General features: G+C 57.5%; 2 protein-coding genes across 5 annotated transcripts; one reads left to right on the plus strand and one right to left on the minus strand.

The window, feature by feature from the left end:
• On the plus strand, positions 1620-10978 carry AEBP1 (AE binding protein 1). Its single transcript, XM_018047009.1, has 21 exons — positions 1620-1872; positions 3471-3857; positions 4399-4461; positions 4589-4660; positions 4805-4939; positions 5016-5096; positions 5545-5622; positions 5746-5829; positions 5948-6001; positions 6642-6751; positions 6829-6968; positions 7297-7381; positions 7478-7622; positions 7727-7812; positions 7978-8101; positions 8375-8571; positions 8665-8844; positions 9060-9411; positions 9492-9631; positions 9776-9875; positions 10098-10978. The coding sequence occupies exons 1-21, from the start codon at positions 1620-1622 to the stop codon at positions 10715-10717; spliced, it is 3486 nt and encodes a 1161-aa protein (XP_017902498.1). The 3' UTR covers positions 10718-10978.
• POLD2 (DNA polymerase delta 2, accessory subunit) lies at positions 11070-19206 on the minus strand. 4 transcript variants are annotated; one of them, XM_018047013.1, is made up of 13 exons: positions 19055-19107; positions 18482-18648; positions 17906-17936; positions 17569-17828; positions 14286-14407; positions 13959-14082; positions 13683-13797; positions 13311-13509; positions 12944-13024; positions 12636-12793; positions 12296-12423; positions 11704-11805; positions 11070-11336 (listed from the first exon to the last, which is right to left on the minus strand). In XM_018047013.1, the coding sequence occupies exons 4-13, from the start codon at positions 17786-17788 to the stop codon at positions 11176-11178; spliced, it is 1410 nt and encodes a 469-aa protein (XP_017902502.1). In that variant the 5' UTR covers positions 17789-17828; positions 17906-17936; positions 18482-18648; positions 19055-19107; the 3' UTR covers positions 11070-11175. The 4 variants fall into 4 exon arrangements, with proteins under 4 accessions (XP_017902502.1, XP_017902501.1, XP_017902499.1 ...); XM_018047012.1 differs by lacking the exons at positions 17906-17936; positions 19055-19107 and adding an exon at positions 19141-19206; XM_018047010.1 differs by lacking the exon at positions 17906-17936.

Here is a 22961-nt window from a genome sequence, read left to right on the forward strand (position 1 = left end):
CCGATCTATGTACCACAACCCCACACACCCTGCCAATCAATGTGATGAGATGGAGGCAGAGTAAGCACAGTTTGAAAAAACTGGGATCTGATAAGAGGAAGGAGAGGAATGCCTGTTTGTCCTTGTTGGGATGTCAGCTTTCGGGAAAACAGTGTATCCCTAGAGGTGAAGCAATGTTCACCAAGGAAGCAGTAAAAGAAACTATAGGGGAAGGGGTCTGCCCGAAAACATCCGTGGTTCCTGTTCGGGTGGTGAGTGACCTGTTCCCATGGCAGGTTCCAGCACCCAGCTTTGCTGTGTTAAAGGCACCCACCAACTCTCTCAGCTGGTGCATGTCCTCGGGGGTAGTGTCTTATCTGCTGCCTCCTGCTTCCTTTCTGGGGTTCTTAATCTGGGATCCCTCCCTCTGCTGCTGGGAGTGCAGGAGAGGGCAAGAATGCCCTGAACTTGTATAGAAATTGCTGTGTCAAGGCTGAGTCCCTCCATGCCCCTGACAGCCCATTCCTATGAATGACGCATACAGTTCAATAAAATGTGAAAGGCATCTCTTCCCTCCTTGCTCCATCTCTGATCCCCTCCAAACTTGTCCTTGTATGTCAGTATCTTCCGAAGGGAGAGGCAATCTTAAATGGGGGATCCTACTTCCAACAGAGCAGTAAGCCCGTCCTCAGGGCAGTTTTGCACCTGTCCCTGGCTACAGTGAATTCCCAAAGTGTGGTGTCTCCCTGAGGGCCAGCATAGGAACGGGCTCTCATGGACCTAGGGGGTTAGCTGAATGTCTGATTGAAGACTCCAGAGAGAGGAAAGGATGGGTTGGGACTCTCCTGCGGGTCTGTAGAGGAGGTAAGGTCCCCCAGGCCAGAGTCCATGGCTTAGCTCTGCTCTCAGGGTTCCCGCTCACCTCCAGCAGGCTCTGGGGCATCCCTGGGGCACCGCCTCCAGTTCCCATCTGGCTTGGAGGTGGTATTGCAGACAGAGCGGGGCAGGGACGTCGGAGCCCTCCCACCAGCACCCTCTGGACCTCACAATCCCTCCAGCCCTCCTTCCCCTGGGCCTTCCTTCCTAGGCGCTGGGCCCAGGTCCGGGACACCGCCCGCAGTTCCCACTTCGGAAAGTGCCAAGCGCGCGCGGCGCCTGGACTGCTCAGCCCCCCCGCAGCCCCTCCGTCCACGCCCGGCTCCTCCTCCTCCTCCTCCTCCTTTTCCCCGGGTGGGGGGAGCCGGCTCCGGAAGCCCCGGCGCCCCCGCCCCGGCCGCCACTGGCGCTTTGGAGAAGGCGGTCCGCGCGGAAGCGCGCCACGCGGGACCTGAGCTCCCAGCTGCCGCCAGCGCCTTGGAACCCCCTGACCATCCCTGAGCCCCCACCGACCCCTGAGTCACTGCCTGGCCCGGAGCACGCCCGCGCCGCAAGCCGGAGTCCCCTACCCACCCCTGATCCTCCCACCCGCCCCTCCCCGGATCACCCTCCACCCCTCCCCGAGCAGCCCCCCTCTCCCCGCCGCCGCTCCGGACTCCCCTGCCCGCCCCTCCCCGGACCCCCCTCCCCGCACCTCTCCCCCGCAGCCCTCTCCCCCGGAGCCCCCTCCCCAGCGCCCCTGCCTCCCAGTGTGTGCTGTGACCATGGCGGCCCTGCTCGGGGCGCCCCTGCTTGGCTGCCTCCTGGTGCTGCTGGCGCTGTGCCCCGGGGGGCGCCCGCAGACAGTGCTGACCGACGACGAGATCGAGGAGTTCCTCGAGGGCTTCCTGTCCGAGCTGGAGTCCGAACCCCGGGAGGACGACGTGGAGGCCCCACCGCCCCCTGAACCCACCCTTCCCGCCCGCAAAGCCCAGACAGGGGGCAAGCCGGGGGCGCGTCCGGGGGTGGCCGAAGAGGGTAAGAGCTTTGGGTAGGGGTGGCCCTTGGCGTGATGGGGGTTGCCCCGACAGCCCTGCACTACAGGTGAGAATGGCGGGCCTCGGTAGGGTTTGGCCGATGTCCAGTCTGCCCAGCGTGAGGAAGGCACAAGAGAGGCCAGATGTCTGGCGGGACAGTGTGCCAGGCAGAGGTCAGCGCTGGCTGGTAGCCCTCTGAGGTTGGGGACACATCCAGCAGGTCCGCTGCCCAGTGGATTGGGTCCTCCCAGTCCCTGCTGGACAGCCCCGAAACCCCTGGAGGGACTAGACTCGAGCTAACAGGGGACTTGGCGGCCCCCTCCCCGGGACAGTGTGAAGACCCTGCTGTTTCAGTGAGGCCACTCAGCCTGATTGTGGCACACACTGTCTGTGCCACACAACTGCCAGAGACCCAGCCTCCAGCCTTCCCTGGGAAGGATCCCCAGCACTCTGCTGCCTGGCCTCCTGCTCCAGGAGTACAGAGGCAGGGGAGGGGGTGCAGAAGACCTCCTGTCTCCTCAAGGCTTCCAGGAGGAGTAGGCAGTGATCCAGGGTTATTGTGAGCATTAAATGAGGTGATACATCACCAAAGCATTTAGCCCAGTGCCTCTTATATAATCAGTTGTCAATAAATCTTAGCTGTTTATCATGACCTCCTGGAAGGTGGGCAAGGGTCTTGCTGATCTTTCTCCAGACTTCCAAGGCACCATCCATCATTCCTGGGGTCAGCAGCCCCTCCCCTTTGTCCTGCTCTAGATCTCTGGGACCCATCTCAGCACCCCTCTCCATTCCAGGATTGCTGTCCCGGCCTCTTGCTTTCTGCTGGGGCAGCTCTATTTCTCCTGGCTGTCTACATTTTGTAGATTTTCCTGTATTTCAGTCACGTGGCCCCCACAACCCCATTACATTTTCAGCGGCATTTGCTCAGGGTCCTGGAAGATTCCTACAGGCAACCCCAGGCCCTGCCCTTGCTCCCTCCCTCCCCCAGACTCTGAGATGGGCAAGCAGCTGCAGTACTTGCCTGTCCCTCTGTCCTCTGCATGGCCCCAGGATACCCTGTGGTTATGGCTTCCAACCCACCCGAGACTCCTTAGTCTTGGACAGGGGATCGTGCATGCGTATCCCTTTTCTGTGAAGCCTTTCTAGCTCCAGGGAGGCCCCAGGCCCATGCCCTTTACTTTGTGTGAGAGGAATAAGACTGCTTCCCCCTTCAGACTGGGTGCTCCTTCAGTCCTGGATGGCTTAAGTCACCCTCTGCTCTTTCCATGACCAGCACAGAATAGTGGGCCCTGACTGGCCAAGGGGCCATGTGGAGAAAGAGTGGATTGTGAGGTGCTCCTTGGGCAGATGGGAGGGTGAGGGCCTGCTCCTGAGAAGCTGAGCCACCCAGGCCAAGGTGTGGTGGTGACACCATGTCTCTCAGACAGAAAGCCTGGGTTCCAGCCCCAGCTCTTCCATGACCACAAGTGGCTTAACCTCTCAGTTTCCTTGATTTGGGAAACACAGAACTACCAACAGCCCCCTTGCCCACCTTGCATGGGATGCCTGGGCATAGAGGGGGCTCTTCATTGATTTGACCTGAATCTGCATCTTGAACAGTGCCTCTGGGAAAAGCCAAAGACAAAGGGAAGAAAGGGAAGAAGGACAAAGGCCCCAAGGCGACCAAGCAGCCCCCAGAAGGGTCCTCTAGGCCTCCCAAGAAACCCAAGGAGAAGCCACCCAAGGAGAAACCCCCCAAGGCCACCAAGAAGCCCAAGGAAAAGCCACCCAAAGCCACCAAGAAGCCCAAGGAGAAGCAGCCCAAGGAGAAGCCCCCCAAGGAGAAGCCCCCCAAGGCCACCAAGAAGCCCAAGGAGAAGCCCCCCAAGGCCACCAAGAGGCCTCTAGCTGGGAAGAAGCTCTCCACCCCAACCCCCTCTGAAAGCCCGCAGTGGCCACTGCCCCCACTCCTCAGCCCCGACCACGAGGAACTGCCCCAGGAGGGAGGTGTGTAGTGAGCTCGTCTGGGGTTTGGGGGCTCTGACCTGCTGGGCTGCAGAGGGGTGATGGTGAGGGTGGGTCCCTGAGTCCCTGCCTCTTGCTGACCCTCAGACCAGATGGGCGCTGGGGCCTCATTGTTGTCATGAACACAGCAATTCAGCTGAGGCTCCCACAGTACCACTCCTTCCCTGGGGAGGGAGTGTTTGGCAGCCTTGTGGGTGGGGCTAGCTCTCCACCGTCCTGGGCTCTGACCCTTGAGCCCCACAAGAGCCACTTGCCCGTGTGTCACTGGACTGTGAGCCTGCGGGGTACCCCCCTGCTGGGGCAGCAGGTCCAGACAGCGGTGCCTGGATTCCCCAGAAAACCATCCAGCTCTCTGTCCCTCCAGAAGTGCCAGCAGGGTGCTAAGGGCCCGAGCAGCTCAGGCCTCCCTGGGAGTGAGCTGTTACGAGGGTGTCAGTAGGGCCCAGGTCTTGTGGAGCCTCGATGTGGAGCCAGTGATCAGGGTAGGCCTCCCATCCACATGCCCCTGGGGTCTGTGTTGCAGGTGGACCCCTCCCAGATCCCTGGGGGGGTCCAGGAGAAGAGACCGACGTGGAGCACCAGCCTGGTAAGTGGGCACCAGCCACCTGGCCTCAAGGGACCGATCACCCTGGCCTGCTGGGTTTCCAGGGTGGGGCTGGGTGGGGGCATCGGGGAGTATCTTCCACGAGGTGGCCACAAGCACTTTCCCCCAGAGCCCGAGGAGGAGACAGAGCAGCCCACACTGGACTATAACGACCAGATAGAGCGGGAAGACTACGAGGACTGTGAGTAGGATCCACTGTCGGGGAGGCCCGCCTGCCCTGCCTCTCCGGCTAGATCCCGACCCCTGGCCCTGGTTTACGATAGTCCACTCGGAGGCCCCACCTTCCCTGACCTTGGCCCGGCTCAGAGCCCACCCTCTGCCCTAGTCGAATACATCCGCCGCCAGAAGCAGCCCAGGCCTCCCCCGAGCAGGAGAAGGCCAGAGAGGCCCTGGCCTGAGCGCCCTGAGGAGAAGGCTGAGCCGCCTGGGCGGGGCTTTGAGGCCCCAGAAGAGAAGATCGGTAGGATGTGGGCAGACTTGGGGTGGGGGTGTCAGGAGAGGGGGCTCTGGCCCACCCCTGCCTCCCACCTCCACAGAGCCACCACCTCTGAAGCCCCTGCCACCCCCGCTGCTCCCCGACTACGAGGACAGCTACGTGATCCCCAACTACGATGACAGTGAGTGCCCAGGGCCCCCCCCCACCACAGCTGCATCCCAGGGCCAAGCCTCCTGTATCTCCAGCTTGGTGGCAGTGACCTCACCAACCCCACTGCCTCTGCCACCCCCTCCAACCTGCCTGCCCTCATCTGATATCCACTTTCAGGCTGGGTCTTCTGGCTCCTGAACTTAGCTCTTCCCCATTGCCCTCGGTTCTGGCCTATTCTCCTCAGCTCCATGGGCGTCACTCTCTGACCCTCCTGAGCTCTGGTCCTAGCCACCACTCACCCCGCGGGACTTCCTTCCCTTCAAAGCTGCCGCCTTCCTCTCCTTCCTGCACGGTCCCTTTGGACTCCATTCCCTTCCTCATCTTGCCCACTGGGCTCCTGTGAACCTGGCTGGGAGCTCCTGGGGTGGGGTCCTGGGACCAGCCTCAGGCCCTCTCATCAGGACTCTCCCTCCCCACAGTGGACTATTACTTCCGGCCTCCCAGGCCCCAGAAGCCCGACACTGGCCTGGAAACAGACGAAGAGAAGGAAGAGCTGAGTGAGTGGACCCAGACTGTCCCCACCCCCGGGCCAGCCCCCAGTGCAGGCCTGACCCCCACAACACCTGCCTCCTGAACTCTGGGGCTAAGCCAACAGGACCCTCCCACCTTCCATCCTTCAGAGAAACCCAAAAAGGAGGGCAGCAGCCCCAAGGAGGAGGAGACGGATGACAAATGGACTGTGGAGAAGGGCAAGGACCCCAAAGGTGTGTCTCTGTGGGCTGGAGGCTGGGCCTACACAGCTTGGGTCCTTGTGAGAGGCCAGCCAGACTCCCAGATGCTCTGGGACCCTTACCACTGCCTCTTCCCTTTGTTGCCCCCCAGGGACCCGGAAGGGTGAGGAGTCGGAGGAGGAGTGGGCTCCAGCAGAGAAAATCAGTGAGTGAGGGGTGTAGAGGCTAGGGTGTATAAGGACAGGGGGGTTGGAGGGGTTGCAGGATGGATATGGGGATGGGAGGTGTGGTGGGGGGTGTGGGTATGTGTGAGGGCTGTAGAGTGGGTATGAGGGCTGTGGGGCGGGGCAGTAGCAGCTGGGTAAGCATGATGGGAGAAGTGACCCATCCAAGGCCACATGTGAGTCCCAAACCCAGATTTCCTGATGGCACTCTAGGCCTCCAGAACTCTCTCCTGCTCTTAAAGTCCTGTGATGCAAAAGGGAGAGACCCTGGAATGTCTGCCCTGGGCCTGACCCCAGGGACAGAGCTCGGGGCACAAGGCAGGTGTGCAGATGGCCCTGATAAAGACAATGCCTGTGACGGGTCAGGCTCTGGGGTGGGCATCCCTGTGATTTCATGTAGGCCTCATGGCCCCTTGGCACCCGGCATCCTCAGCACATTCCCCAGAGGTGGAAGCTGAGGCCCAAGGAGGGGAAGTATGAGCTGGGGTGGAGCTGCCCTAACTGGCACCCTGATGTGAGGGGAAGTGGGTACTGGGCTCCTCCATTCTGGGTGTGATGAAGGGAGGGACCGATGGAGGGATGGAGCCAATGGGCCACTAGCCTGGGGTGCCGTGTCTCCAGAGTGCCCCCCCATTGGGATGGAGTCGCACCGCATTGAGGACAACCAGATCCGGGCCTCCTCCATGCTGCGCCATGGCCTGGGTGCACAGCGAGGCCGGCTCAACATGCAGGTGGGTGTCAGGATGGGCCCATTTCCCCGCTGCGTAGGGGCCCCCTGCCCGCTCAGCCTCCCTGCTGTCCCTGACAGGCCGGCGACACTGAGGACGACTACTATGATGGGGCGTGGTGTGCTGAGGATGACTCCCAGACCCAGTGGATTGAGGTGGACACGAGAAGGACCACCAAGTTCACAGGCGTCATCACCCAGGGCCGCGACTCCAGCATCCAGTACGTCTGCCGGGCTCACAGGCACTCGGTAGGGATGGGTGGCTCCAGACGTGGCTCTGAGTCCCATTCAGAACCATCTGGTGGGTTCTCCAGGGCCCCCACCCCGACTCCTTGGTTGTGGCCTGTCAGCTCCCTGAGTCCAGATAAGCACAGCAACCACCCACAGCCATGCAGCAGGAGTGGCAGCCTCTCCAGACCCCCAGCTAGCCCCACACGTGCTAGCTCTGGGTTCTTGGGCCCAGAAGAGAGGGCTCAGGCTGCCTGAAGGCCTGGGCCTTAGCCTGGGGTGGGGAGAGCAGCTTTTCCCTGACCACCATCTGCCCCCCAGTGACGACTTTGTGACCTCCTTCTTCGTGGGCTTCAGCAACGACAGCCAGACGTGGGTGATGTACACCAACGGCTACGAGGAAATGGTGGGCACCTGAGCTCTTGGCTCTACCCTCCTCGTTTGGGCCACAGGTGGGTCTCCGCCGGGGTTGGGGGCTGCTCTGAGGTCTGCCTCTTCCCAGACCTTCCACGGGAACGTGGACAAGGACACGCCCGTGCTGAGCGAGCTCCCGGAGCCGGTAGTGGCCCGTTTCATCCGCATCTACCCACTCACTTGGAACGGCAGCCTGTGCATGCGCCTGGAGGTGCTGGGGTGCCCCGTGTCCTGTGAGTGCCTGGGGCTGGCAGGGGCGTGGACGGGTGGCTGGGGCAACCTGGGGTGGGCTGGCAGGTGGACTGCTCAAGGTCCCGCCTGCCTGCCTTCTCTGCAGCTGTCCACAGCTACTACACACAGAACGAGGTGGTGACCACCGATGACCTGGACTTCCGGCACCACAACTACAAGGACATGCGGCAGGTGGGGTGCTTGTCCTGAGGCTGGGGTCCTGTCCAGGCGCTGGGCTCAGGGCTAATGGGTGCTTCCCCATAGAACAGACAGGGCTGTGGGAAAGGCATGGTCACTGGGGGTGGGTTGGGGGCAGCGGGGTGGGCTGTGTAACTCCCTGTCTTTTCTGGCACCCAGCTGATGAAGGTGGTGAATGAGCAATGCCCCACGATCACCCGCACATACAGCCTGGGGAAGAGCTCTCGAGGGCTCAAGATCTATGCCATGGAGATCTCAGACAATCCCGGGGATCATGAGCTGGGTGAGGGCCCCCACAGCCCCCTGGGCCCCCTGGAAGCCTGGTCCTCCCCAAGCCCAACAGATAGAGGCAAGGCCCGGTACTGCAGCTGAGCCTGCACTGTTGATGTTGCCAGCTCACCACCTCCCACCTGTGTCTTTGGAGCCCCTCCTGGGCCCTGCAAGCCTCAGCCACTCCCAGTCTCCTGGGAGTGAGGCTGATTTGGGTCCTTCCTCAGATCCCCTGGGCCTCAGGCCTCAGGAGGCTGGCTGGTTGCTGAGGTTCCTACCCTCACAGGGGAGCCCGAGTTCCGCTACACAGCTGGTATCCACGGCAATGAGGTGCTGGGCCGAGAGCTGCTGCTCCTACTCATGCAATACCTGTGCCGCGAATACCGCGATGGGAACCCACGCGTGCGCAGCCTGGTGCACGACACGCGCATCCACCTAGTGCCCTCGCTGAACCCTGATGGCTACGAGGTGGCAGCGCAGATGGTGGGTGGAGGGAAAGGGGTCAGGGTGGAGCCTGGGTGGGGCAGGCTGGGAGTGGGCTGCTGATGCTGACCCCCTCTCTCTCGGCTTCCCTAGGGCTCAGAGTTTGGGAACTGGGCACTGGGTTTGTGGACCGAGGAGGGCTTTGACATCTACGAGGACTTCCCGGATCTCAACTCTGTGCTCTGGGGAGCCGAGGAAAGGAAATGGGTCCCCTACCGGGTGCCCAACAATAACCTGCCCATCCCTGAACGCTACCTCTCTCCAGATGCCACGGTGAGGCCACAGCCTGGCCAACAGGGCCTAGGGGAGCAACCTAGACCCTGGGGTCCGGGTGGAGCTCGGGACTTGGGGGCGGGCTGAGGGAGACTGAGCCCAGGTGGTGAGACTGCAGGGGCTCCGAGGGACCAAGGGGATGTGAGTACTGCTGAGGGATGTGCACAGCAGATGATGGAGGCTGTGGACCAGATCTCTCCCCTGGCCACTCCCAGGTATCCACGGAGGTCCGGGCCATCATCACCTGGATGGAGAAGAACCCCTTTGTGCTGGGGGCAAACCTGAATGGTGGCGAGCGGCTTGTGTCCTACCCCTATGACATGGCCCGCACACCCAGCCAGGAGCAGCTTCTGGCTGCGGCCATGGCGGCCGCCCGGGGAGAGGATGAAGAAGAGGCATCTGAGGCCCAGGAGACCCCAGACCACGCCATCTTCCGCTGGCTGGCCATCTCCTTCGCCTCTACCCACCTCACCATGACTGAGCCCTACAGGGGAGGGTGCCAAGCACAGGACTACACTGGCGGCATGGGCATCGTCAATGGGGCCAAGTGGAAACCCCGCTCTGGGAGTGAGTTGGCCTGGGAGGGTCTGTGGTGGGGCATTTGGCATGGGCAGGGGTGACTGCGGCTCTGTGTCTGCCCCACCCAGCTATCAACGACTTCAGCTACCTGCACACCAACTGCCTGGAGCTCTCCATCTACCTGGGCTGTGATAAGTTCCCGCATGAGAGCGAGCTGCCCCGAGAGTGGGAGAACAACAAAGAAGCCCTGCTCACCTTCATGGAGCAGGTGTGGGGGCCACCGCGTGGACTGGTGGAAGGGTGGGACAGCATTTGGGGAGAGGCTGGTGAAGGGCTGGGGGACCTCCTGGACAGGACAGGGGAACAGCCTGTGGGAAGGCCATGTAGACACCAGCTTGCCTCCTCCCTGCAGGTTCACCGTGGCATCAAGGGCGTTGTGACAGACGAGCAAGGCATCCCGATAGCCAATGCCACCATCTCCGTGAGTGGCATTAACCACGGAGTGAAGACAGGTACACAAGTGTACAACTATACCCCACTTCTCAGGATGGGGGACCAAACGTGTGCACGCCCTTGGCAAAGCAAGCCTGGCCTGCCCCCTGCCCAGGAAGTCCCTGCTCCTCTGGATCCCGACCAGAGGGAGGGCTGGAGGGGCTGCAGATTTCTCAGACAGAGCTGGGGCCTGGGAGGGAGGGGGGACTCCTACCTAGCGAAGCCCATCCTCCTCTCTGCAGCCAGTGGTGGCGATTACTGGCGCATCCTGAACCCTGGTGAGTACCGCGTGACGGCCCATGCGGAGGGCTACACCCCAAGCTCGAAGACCTGCAACGTGGACTATGACATCGGGGCCACTCAGTGCAATTTCATCTTGGCTCGCTCCAACTGGAAGCGCATCCGTGAGATCATGGCCATGAACGGGAACCGGCCCATCCCACACATCGACCCATCGCGCCCCATGACCCCACAGCAGAGGCGCATGCAACGCCGCCGCCTGCAGTATCGGCTGCGCATGCGCGAACAGATGCGGCTTCGACGCCTCAACGCCACCACGAGCCCAGCCACCACCCCCACATCACCCCCTCCCACCCCAACACTGCTCCCCACTGCCGACCTTGCCCCCTCCTCAGCCCCAAGTTCTACAATGGGGCCCTGGCAGTTTCTACCAGAGACCACAGTCAATTGGGAGGAGTCGGAAACGGAGACGGAGACCTACACGGAGGTGGTGACGGAGTTTGGGACAGAGCTGGGGCCTGAGGAGGAGGAAGGGGAGGAAGAGGAAGGAGAGATGGTCACGGGCCCAGACTTCCCCTTCACCACAGTGGAGACCTACACAGTGAACTTTGGGGACTTCTGAGAACAGGTCTGCTAATGCGCGAGCTTGCACCAGTAGTCACACTGCCTTGGCCAGCTCCGCGGCCATCAGCACAGGGAAGGCCCCCCAGTGTGGGTTCTGCCGGGGGGGGGGGGGGGCATGAATGTGATGGAGACCTAAAAGCCAGGGTCACCTGCTGCTCCGCTGCAGGACTGGGATGGGGCTGGACGAGCAAGCCCCGGGGCAGACTTCTCAACCACTTGCCCAGACCACACCAATAAACCAAGCTCACTGGCAGATGTATCACTGACCACTTGCCATCCTGACCAGCCAGGAGAGGGGAGGAGTAGGGAGGCTCCTTCCACAGTCCCACACAGGGAACTGCCCAGCTCAACACCAGTAAATAGTTAGGCTTTATTTACAGAGCCAAAGCTGTCATGGTGCTGATGCCACAGGGAAAGAATGGCCAGGGCTGCTCTGGACAAGGCTGCCTTTGTGAGTCAGGGACCCAGACCCAGGCCTCCCAGGTCCTCGTCCTCTGCCCCAAAGCCTGAGAAGCTGATGGGCTGGCAGGCCAGGCTGCGCAGGTTCACGAGACAGGCGGTCTGGGTGGTGCTGAAGTCTGGGACAGCCACCAACAACACTGTCTGGTCTTCGGGGCCTGCAAAGAAGCCAGGTGGGAGCCCATCTTAGGTTCTGGGTGAGCCCTGTCTCAAAGGGAAGTCACAAGAGGTAAACAGGAGCCCTCCCCAACCCCCTGCCATCAGCACCATGGAGCGCTGACCACAGAAGCTCCTTGAGACCAGAAATGAAAAGGGCCAAAAACACCGTACAGGTCCAAAGCTAGAGCCACACTGAGCAGGATGAGCTCTGGGCGAGGACAATTTCAGCCCTTGCAGAGCCTGGCCTGTCCACCCCACGGGGGCCTGGACACCCCAACACAGGCCTTCTCTGTGAGCCTTGGCCCCAGCTGAGAGCATGTCCCTCATGACAGCCCAGGCCTGGGGCCCCCAGAAGACAAAACTTACCTTGGATGATTTTGGAGCCAAAGCTGGGGGTATTGCCACAAAAGTAGACGTGAGGGCACTCCGGAAAGATAAATGGGTCGTTTTTATAGAAAGGGTAGCAACCTGGAGGAGGACGAGGTACAGTTGAGAGTGGGACTTCTCAGCCTCACACAGGAGACATCTGCACGTTCGGGATAGGGCTGTCCCATGTAGGACGTGGGGCGCCATCTCACACACAAGACCCTGCAGCTGTCACAACAAAAACCCCTCCAGACTTGGCCACGTGACCCCAGAGGCAGGGCAGTGTTGTGCTGCTGCTGCCTCTGTCCTTCTTGGTGGGCAGGGGGCAGGGTGCAGGACTCTTGACTGGCTCAGGCTCCCAATATGCTCCCACAGCCTTCAGCCCTAAGCAGGGCCTTGGCCATAAACAGAGATAAAGACTCCAGAGTAGCTCCCCAAACAAAGGTCAGGCTTTGAGGCTTTTCCTCAGACAGGTCACAGCAAGGCTAGTGGGTGCAAACCCATGCTGGGAACCCTCTGAGCATCAGTGGAGCCCCTTTGGTCTTCCCCAACCCTTTGCTCCCACCTCACGTGTCTAAGCAAGCCCCGTTACCTAGGGTATCAGGGGCTGTGGGGCTGATGTGCCGAACTTGCAGCGTCCACTCCAGGATCTCCAAGTGGTCCTCCATGCTGCTGTATCGGAAGATGTCACTCACGTTCTGTCCTGACGTCCCCAGGAATCTGCAAGTCAAGGCTCGGCTGACCCCACCCTGAGGGGGCCACCATCTGTGCTCCTCCCACAACTGCTGGCCTGGCACCCTCATAGCAGGTTCCCAAGCTCCCCTTGAAAAAGAGCCCCATCCCAGGTGGGCTTTCTTGCACCCCTGGGTCCCAACCTCCCCTCTTGGTGTCACCAAGGCAGAAGGCCAGGGATCAGGCTGGAGTGGGGCTACCTGACTCCATCGATGGTGGCCTGGTAGGGGTTGGTGACCAGCTGGAGCGTGGAGTAGGCAGTGGCCAGAGGGAACATGCAGGGGTGCAGGGGCTGCTGGGGGAGCGTGTAGTTTGTTGGGTCAAATTCGCCCGGCATCACATCCACGGGCACGGAGGCCTGGAGGGCACAGGGGCAGGGGAGCCTGTGAGGCCCAGCGCCCTCCACAGTCACCCTGCTGGAGTCCACTCCCCCTGCCCGCTTTTCAGTGCCCAACTGCACTGCCAGAGGCTCCTGGTCCCAGGCGCCGGCCTGGCCCAGCTCACTCACGCTCAGCTGCAGGAGGATTTCGTCCAGCATCTTGACGGCCTCCACGCTGGCGGCCTGGGTCTTCTTGGTCAAGTACTTGGCCTGGGAGTAGAAGTCCATACGCAGGCTGTCAGGTCTCAAGGGAGACTTAGATCAAAGGGACACCCAGAGCCCCTGCCAGGAGGCTGAGAGCAGAGCAAAGCCTGACTTATGGAGGGACAGTAAGAGTTCTGGGCCTGTGTCCCCACGCTGCCCTCAGGAGGGAGGTTTGAGAACGAGGCTGGGTCCCCAAGCACCAGAGATTCCTGGGTCATAAGACCTGCAAGACCCCATTCCCAACCCTCCGTGGGGAAAGAGTGGCTTGAATGCAGGCAGGTAGGCGCCATACCTTGTTGATGGAGTCTCTGCTCTGTGTGTTGTGGCTGAGGAGGTTCCCAGCAAGGATGACCCGGGAGACGTGGGCGGCACTGCACTGCTCCCCTTCATCCCCAAGCTGCCCCGTCACCACGTCCACCAGCAGCTGGGTGCCCAGCAGGCTCTCGCCCCCGCCTCCACCCAGGCCCAGACCAGACACCAGCAGCACAAACCTGCCAGAGAAGTCGGGGTCCTCTTGGATGCTGGGAAAGCAAGGGGGTCTCCCAAGAGGGCTGCTTGGAGCTACTGGTGGGGCTCCTCACCATCACAAGGAAGCAGGGGGGATAGAGGCAGCGACTGTGACTCCCCTGGACCACTGCCCGGACCCTGGGCCCCTGCTCCTCACCTGTCCGTGTCGAGGGGGCATGTAGGCTTCTGAGGGGCAAGCCCTGCAAAGCAGTGGTCCTCCACCAGAAACTTTCCATCATCTCCTGCAGAGCCCAGCACAGCCAGGACCGTTCCTGGGGAGGAGCAGGATCAGATCTGTGAGGAGCCTCCAAGAGGCTACCACCCAACACACTACCATAGTCTAACCCTCTCCCTGAACCCAAACTCATTGCTCCGGGAATGCGAGTGTGAGCCAGCACCCAGATGCACAAGCCACCCCCTCCCTACTCCCCACCTGTGACCAGCTTTGACACGTCGATGGTGCCCTCCAGTTTGATACGCTGCAATTCATCTTCCAAGATCAGTTCATCATCTGGGTGGATATATTTGCTCCGAGGAGGCTGGGGGAGCAGGTTGTGCTGGAATTCAAAGATGGCAGTGGTCATGAGGCCAGGGCTCAGCAAGGCTCTGGTGCTGGATCAGTGAGATGGCCCTGCAGCCAGCAACCCCATGGGCAGAGGCCCAGCCCTGATTCTCTGGATCCAAGGCAGGTAGCCCCATCGTGCCCTCTGGGATGGGAACATTGTTCTGGGGATGGCGTGTATGAGCCAGCTGGCCTTACCTCTTCGCTGACCTCCCGTAGGATGGAGGGCTGGAGTGGCATGGCCTTGAAGAGGGTCCCCACCACACAGCACTTCTCCCCAGGCTGCAGTTCACACAGCTTCTTCACTAGGACTCCACTGCCTGGGACACAAAGATAATGTGCTCAGAGACCAGGTGGCCCTCCCCTGCCCCATGAAGCACTAGCCCAGTCCTCACTGAGCACTGTGGCCCTGGGGCCCTGGTCTCCACCATCAAATGCAAGGACCCCCTGGACCTAAAGGATCGGCCCCAGGAGGACAGAGGGACTCTGGATGCCAGGTCTCCTTGCAGGAGAGGCAGACAGGCAGAGAAGGCAGCGTGAAGATGGTGCAGGGGCAGAGACCAGAGAGATGCAGCCACAGGCCAGCAGTGCGAGGTCAGTCACCAGAGGCTAGAAGGGGCAAAGAAGGATCAGAGGGAGCGTGGTGCTGCCGACACCTGGATTTCGGATCTCTGGCCTCCAAAACTGGAAGGGAATACATTTCTGCTGTTTGAAGGCACACAGTTTTGGCCTTGTTGTTTATGACAGCAGCCATGGGATGCTAATGCAGAGTTCCCTCACTTATACGTAAAATATAACACTGATTTTTAGAAAGAGGTATGCCAAGTCTCAACACAGCCCTGCCTGGACAACACTATAATTTCCTTTGCGAGTTTAGATTCTTTTATCAACCCCACAAGTGCCTTGTCTTCTGAAAAGAGATACCCTAAATTCAAACTTCATATACCCATCCACCCCGTTCTGTTCTTTGTAAAGTCAGACAGCCCTGTTCACTCTGAGCTCCTGAGATCCCAGAGAGAACACACAGGAAGCGTCAGGGATGAGGAGCAAGACAGGCGTGGGAGAGCCATGGAATGCAGGGGTCACTTGAGTGGGCAAGAGGGAGGAGCCAGTCCCTGAAGGCCTGAGAGTTTGTTAGGACTTAGACCCTAAGCCTGGAGAAAACGCTAACAGGGTTATGGGATGATGTGGACTTGGGACCAGCCCTTTCTTTAGCTGGGTTCTCCAGCACAAGCCCTTCTTGCCCTGCTGCTGCTGCTGCTGCTGCTAAGTCACTTCAGTCGTGTCCGATTCTGTGTGACCCCAGAGACGGCAGCCACCAGGCTCCCCCGTCCCTGGGATTCTCCAGGCAAGAACACTGGAGTGGGTTGCCATTTCCTTCTCCAATGCATGAAAGTGAAAAGTGAAAGTGAAGTCGCTCAGTCGTGTCCAACTCTTCAAGACCCCATGGACTGCAGCCTACCAGGCTCCTCCGCCCATGGGATTTTCCAGGCAAGAGTACTGGAGTGGGGTGCCATTGCCTTCTCCCTTCTTGCCCTAACCCTAACCAATAACATTCCACAGATCTACACCCTGGGGAGTAAAGGAGAGTAATTCAGAGTAAGATAGGGAGGGCAGCATAATGCCGCCATTCTAGATAGAATGCCAGACACCGATGGGAACAACAGATCTCAAAGCCGTGATGTCCACTGAGCCCCAGGGAGCTGTGCCCAGCCCTGAGCCTGGAGCTCTTCTACCCCTGACAACACATCACTGGAGATATTATCACACACTACCTGGCTGAGGAAACTGAGGCTCAGAGAGATTAAGTAACATGCCCAAGGCTACACAGCTGAGATCCAACATGTATGTGTGAGCACCAGGCAGAACTGTACACCCCTGTGCTGACGGGAGGACATCCATCCATTCCAGCCTGTGGGCACCAGGCCAGGCTCCAGCACCGAGAGTGAGCCCGAAGGCCCATCCTTGCTCTCACTGAGCTTCCGGTGCAGAAAGAGAGGCAACAGCAGGAGATGAGGGGTCCACTGCTGGGACAGGTGCCACGAACAGACGGGAGCGCAGGCAGCAGATGCCGAGAAGGCCCTGCTGGCCCAGGCAGCTTCTCAAGACACAGGACATTTAAACTGAGGTCGTGAAGGAAGCCTGGGGCTGGAGCATGCCAGACGCAGGGAGAGCTGATGGCAAGAAAGGGCTTGAGGTATTCAAGAAACTTGTGAGTAGAGACAAACTCTGCCAGGGGCTGAGCTCTGGGGAGGAAGCCCGGCCACATGGAGAAGCCACGCGGTGAGTGAGGGATGCTGCCCCACTGTCCGTCATCCAGTCAAGGCCCCACTTATCATGCGCCTCAGTCTGAATTTCTGGCCCTACTCTGTGAGCAGAATAAAATGGCTGTTTCCTGTTACTGGGCAGCTTTGTGAGAAGAGAGACCTGGTACCACAGCGGGTTACAAGGTGACATTGATCTTGGGCTCGAGAATGTCTTTGAGGACCTCAAGGAAAGCGAGAGAAAGGCCAGAGAAAGGAGACCCTTCTTATGTGGCAGAGAAAAGGTGAATGATACTTCTGCCTGAAGTAAAGAAAACGGAAAACATCTTTAATATGATGTTGTAGCTAGGAGACTGGGTCACATATTCTCCTGACTGCCTATAATATTAATAAAACCAGAGCTTCCCAGGTGGTGCAGTGGTAAAGAATCTGCCTATCAATGCAGGAGATGTGGGTTTGATCCCTGGGTCAGGAAGATCCCCTGGAGTAGGAAATGGCAACCCACTCCAGTATTCTTGCCTGGAAAATCCCATGGACAGAGGAGCCTGGTGGGCTACAGTCCATAGGGTCACACAAAGTCAGACACGACTAAAGTCACTTAGCACACACGCACACAACCCAGCTAACCTGATGGGATAGAATGGACCTGGGAGCCAGAGCTTTACAAAGCTTTTCAAGTGCTTCCAATGTGCAACCTGGGCTGAGACCACCCAGCATGCCTGGTGCCAGGTGGCAGTTGGGGGTGGGAGGAAGGCAATAAAAAAAGACACAATGTTACCTACAAAGTTTCTGTTTAAAGGCATAATAGATTAATTCAAAACTACATGGAAAGCCACTCGTTTTTTTTTTTTTCCTCTCACCATGTGGCATGTGGGATTCCAGTTCCTCTACCAGGGATCGAACCCATGCCTCCTGCATTGGAAGCATGGAGTCTTAACCACTGGACCAGCAGGGAAGTCCTGGAAGGCACTAATAAATATTAAGAACGGGGCGATGCAGCATCATTCGAAAGTTGAATGTGGGGTGGGGTGGGGAGGGTGGGAGTCCTGCTTTACCAGGAATAACTTAAAGCAGGAGAGATCACCAAGGAAAAACCGAAAAGAAAGAAAAAGGTCTGCACTGTCCAGGTCACTTGATTAGGAAAGACAGACGACCCCAAGGGGCAGGAAATACATACCCAGCAAACCCGAAAGCATTTCCCCAACCTCATCACTTACCCCAGCACTGCTGCGCCCGGCTCACCAGGAAGGGCCTCATCTGGATGAGACGGGTGGCATAAATGTGCGCATACTGGCGGCTAAAGCTGCGCTCTCCCAGCCGGAAGGGCTGCGAGGAGTTGGTGTAAGTCACCACAGGCACCCGGGCAAAAGTGGCATTGCTGGCTGATGGCGGGGACAGCAGAGTGTGGGCCCTCTGGGCAGCCTGCTCAGAAAACATGGCCCTGCTCGATGTGTCCAAGCCAAGGAGGAGGTGGTCCCTGAGAAAACACAAATGCAGTCCTGCAACCCCAGCCCACATGCACAGCAGACAGCCAGAACAGCACCTGGAACTTACTGTGTTGGCTACCAATGTCTCACCCAGGAACCTGCATCCAAAAAGGGAGATGGAGCAAGTAAGGGAATGCATCTCCTATCTAGAGCTCTCAAAACCTGGCTCAAGTGTCCACTGCCTGCTCCACACATCTACCTGGATGACTATCAGGGTTTCAAACTCCACATGCCCCACATGAGGGGATCTGCCCCCATCCAGCTCCCTGGCACCTGCCCCATTGCAGGGCGTGAAGACAGCCTTATTATTATACAAGCCTACCATAAAATAATTAGCTTACGATTAAATAACAAAACATACGTCAGTCACGCCTCTGCTCAAAACCCTCCAAACGTCCCCCGTTTCATGGAATAAAACCCCAGGTTCCTACAGTGGCCTATGAGATCTGGCCCCCTGGTCCTGCCCTCCTGCCCGCCCTCCCCAACCAGGAGAACTGCTCTCCTCCCTCCCATACAAGTATGGTCCACTGCCGCCTCTGCCTCAGGTGTGCTCAAACCTTCTCCACCTGCATCCCTCCCCTGACATGTCTGCTCCTCCAGTGTTTACTGTTTTTCATAGTATTTACCTTTCAACAAACAATACCTTTTAAGCTTATTGTCTGCCTCCTCTGAGTAGAATAAGCGCTCTAGAAGATCAGAAGTAGCAGCATTTAAGCCCACTTTTCAAAAGCAGCCCCGAGCCTGAGTAAGATGTGCCAAGAACGTCAAATCCACAGCAGGTCCCAAAATCAATACGTGGTAGAGCTCAGTCTATACAAACGTGAAGGGATGATAAATAGTTCGCATGTAATGGGTTAGATAGTATGTGATACTAAAAAACCGGTATCTACCCCCACCGCGTTTTTTTACAGCTATAAGTGGCTTGAATTCTGTCCCTATTGAACAGATACTGGGCCGGGATTGTACCTGAATTAACTTTCTGCCCCAAAGTGCAGAGCAGTGGCAGCACTCCGGCCGCAATCTCAAAGGAGCCTATCGGTCTGCAGCCCCAGACCACTGCCCCAGCCCGCACCCTGGGGCCGTCTTAGGGGATACAGCAAAGCCCCTGCTCAGACTTCCCTCGCGAGATGCCGCTTAACCCGCCGCCACGCGTGGACACCAAGAGAGGTAGCCCACCCCGTCTCCACGAGGTCCAAGGAAGCAAGACCCCACTCACCTCTCCGCACGCCACGGCCCCGCCCCCTGCCGCGCGCCATCTCCCGCCAATCCGCGCGCCTTGCCCCGCCCACAGAGGCATCTCACCAATCACCGCGCGCTCCACCATGCTCATCACCGCGGGACCCGCCCGCCGCCGCGCACCGCCTCCCGCCACTCGGCGCACCTCGCCCCACCCTTGCTGTATCTCGCAGTCACCGCGCGATTTATTATGCTAATCACTGTGGAGCCCGCCCACCGTCTCGCCCCGCCCCCCAGCCAATCCGCACGTGCACTGCGCAAGCCAAGACACGTACTCCGCCCCTTAGCCCTGCGCTTGCGCAGGGTTACGCCCCACAGGTTGCAGGGCAACGAGGGGCGGGGCCGGTGGCTAGTGACCCTTGAGCGTGCTTGTGCGCACTGTCGAACAGACCCCGGCCCTTCGTCAGGTTTGTCCTGAAGTCACCTCGCATTCTCGAGAACTGGAGCTCTTTGCGCCACCGCAGGACCCCTCTGGGTGCCCGCCTCTGCAGTGGACACTGCTGACACTGGGTGGGCGGACTAAGGCCAATGGTTGCACCGCCCACGGGGAGCGATTACTCCGCCGCAGGCCCGAGGAGTAGGTGGGGCCCTGGGATACTGGAAGTCAGGAGAGGGCCTAGAGTTAGGGTCAGGACTAGGGAAACTGGCTGTCTAAGGCTCTAGCACAGGGCCAACAGGCCCCAGCCTCCGCCCAACACTCTTCAGTCTCTGCTGTCCTCACTGTCCCTCATCTTTCTCACTCCTCCCTACCCACCAAGACTTTACCGTGCCATCCCCCACTTCATGGGGGCTCTTTTCCACATCTCCGCCAATCCACAGAATTCCTAACCGAGCCCTTGTGGCCCTTCCGCATGAAGCTTCCTATTGGCTTCAACCAGAGCCGGGATTCAGTCTCAGGCAGTTCTGGTTCACTCCATCTGTTTCCCAAGTACCGGTCTTGTCTTTGGAACAAAGTAGGAAATGGCAACCCACTCCAGTGTTCTTGCCTGGAGAATCCCAGGGACGGGGGAGCCTGGTAGGCTGCTGTCTATGGGGTCGCACAGAGTTGGACACGACTGAAGCGACTTAGCAGCAGCAGCATGTAATAGTTAAACACATAAAAGCCGTTTCTGTGGACCTGACACTGTTTTAAATTCTTGACACACACTAATTCAACTAATCCTCAACGCTTTGAAAATGCGGAAACTGAGGCACAGGTCACATGGCAGGATTCACCATGTGAGTAACAACCAGGATTCACCCCGAGGCAGCCTGACTCTTTGCCCTAACATCGTCTGTGTTCTGGCCCTCCTCTTGTGCAGGTCAGCTGAACTTCCCATCTAATTACTCATTACTTCATTTTGCCCCTGCCATTTAATTAGGCATTTGTCAAACATCCAATTAGACTGAACTGGATAAGTTTGCCCTCAGAGGATGAGTGGAAACCTAGCCTCGTTCACTTACCTCAGTGCTTGGCAGTAGAGACTCCCAGATTTGCTTATATTTATAAGGTATAAATAAATGTAAATAGATGAGCACTTTTGGAGTGCATATTATATACTAAGTGTCTTAAGAGTGAGACAGGTCCTAGGATTTCCATTTTACCAAAAGATTCACAGTTGCACAAGGTCACACAGCCAGGAAACCAGGACCAAAATTGGAACCAACCTGCCTGATTCTCTTGCTCAGACATGAAGCTGGGTAGAAGGCAATGGCACCCCACTCCAGTACTCTTGCCTGGCAAATCCCATGGACGGAGGAGCCTGGTGGGCTGCCGTCCATGGGGTCACAAAGAGTCGGACATGGCTGAGCGACCTCACTTTCACTTTTCACTTTCATACATTGGAGAAGGAAATGACAACCCACTCCAGTGTTCTTGCCTGGAGAATCCCAGCGGCAGAGCCTGGTGGGCTGCCGTCTATGGGGTCGCACAGAGTGGGACACGACTGAAGCGACTTAGCAGCAGCAGCAGCAGCAGCAGCCTCTCCACTGAGCTCTGCTCCTGTCAGGCCTGTGTCAGGCACACAGTTGAGGCAGCTAAGGGGGTCTGGGGGAGACCCCAAGACAACAGCCACAGTAGGAATGATGGTGGCTGGGAAAGGGGGGATGGACAAGTGGGTATAGTTCCATGGGTGGCTTGCACTTCCCAACTGTCTTCCCCTGGCTGTCTGCAAGGATGGAAGGGCTAAAGTGTTGACTTTTTAGGCCTCCCTGGCAGTCATTGGTGATGGTGAGATCAGAGCTGGCAGAGACATAGGGGAAGTCTGGCAGGGATGGTTGGGGTTGGGGGGGGCAGTTGCTGCTCGTGGAGGCAGGTTGGGCTTCTGAGAAATCTGATTTTGTGATAAAAAGGAAAAGCACAGGCCTGGAGGGGAGGGGAGTTTTTGGAGAGACTGGGTATATGTATTTGTTTGTCTGAGTCCCTTTGCTGTTCATCTGAACCTATCACAACATTGTTAATCAGCTGTGCCCCAATACAAAATAAAAGTTCAAAAAAGAAGAGACATCAGAGAGCTTTCTCTCTCCTTACCACATGAACACCAAGAGGTCATCTGAGCACACAGTACTTTCTCTGCAAACCGGGAAGTCTTCATAGAACCCAAGTGTGCTGGCATCCTGATCTGACTTCTAGCTTCCAAAACTACGAGAAAATAAATTTCTCTTGGGTAAAAAAAAAAAGAGAAGAAGGAGAACCACAGCCTACTCCCTTTCCTCCTTCTTTCTGTAATGAATAGAGTTCCTGGCAGTGTCCTGCCAAAGATGCCGACCCGTATACCACTTAGCTACTGGATCAGGACCAGCAATTGCTAACTTATTTCACTTTAACAAAGGAACCCTTATTTGTTTTCCCCATTTTGAGTTTTCTGAACATGAAACCAAGCATGTTCTTAAATAAATTATGTAAGGACTTCCCTGGTTGTCCAGTGGCTAAGACTCTGCACTCCAATGCAGGGGGCCCGGATTCCATTCCCTGGTGTGGTAACTAGAACCCACATGCCACAACTAAGAGTTTGCATACAATGACTAAAGATCCTGCATGCTACAACAAAGATCAAAGATCCATTGTGCCACAGCTAAGACCCAGTGTAATCAAATAAATGAAATTTTTTTTTAATAGAGTATGTAGGTACGTAAAAGAGCAGAGGTCTCCTTAAAGGCTTAACAGAAACTGTGTCTTTGGGATTGGGCCTCTCAAAGTAAGTCTTGTTTCTGCTGAAAGCAAGGCCTGGGTGGAATGACATTATAGGGACAGGGCTTTCTGTGATGCTCATTAACGTGTTTTTATTTTTTAAAATGTTTTTAATTGTGGTGAAACATAATATAAAACAGCATTTTAGCAATTATGAAGCATGCAGTTTATTTGATGTTTTTGTTTTTCTGTCACTTAGTCATGTCCAACTCTGCAACCCCATAGACTGCAGCATGCCAGGCCTCCCTGTCCTTCACTGTCTCCTAGAGTTTGCTCAAACTCATGTCCATTGCGTTGATAATGCCATCCAAGTTTATTGGCATTAGTGTATGTTATTAAGTATATGCAACCATCACCACTGTCTGTCTCCAGGTTTCTCTTGATCCCAAACTGAATCTCTGTATCCATTAAACAATAACTCTGCATTCCCTCAACCCCAGCCCGTGTTAATCTCTAATCTACTTTCTGTCTTTGTGAATTTGCCTATTGCTCATATAAGTGGAAATTGTACAATATTTGTCTTTTTTGTAGCTGGCTTATTTCAATTAAAATACCTTCAAGGTATATCATGTTGTAGAACGTGTCAGAATTTCATCCCTTTTATGGACAAATAATACTTAGTTCTATGTGTATAACACATTTTGTTTATTTATCCATTGATGGACATTGATTTGGGTTGTTTTCATCTTTTGGCTATTGTGAGCAATGCTGCTAGGAA

This window comes from Capra hircus, chromosome 4, assembly GCF_001704415.2.
Source record: "Capra hircus breed San Clemente chromosome 4, ASM170441v1, whole genome shotgun sequence".
Taxonomy (NCBI): Eukaryota; Metazoa; Chordata; class Mammalia; order Artiodactyla; family Bovidae; genus Capra; species Capra hircus.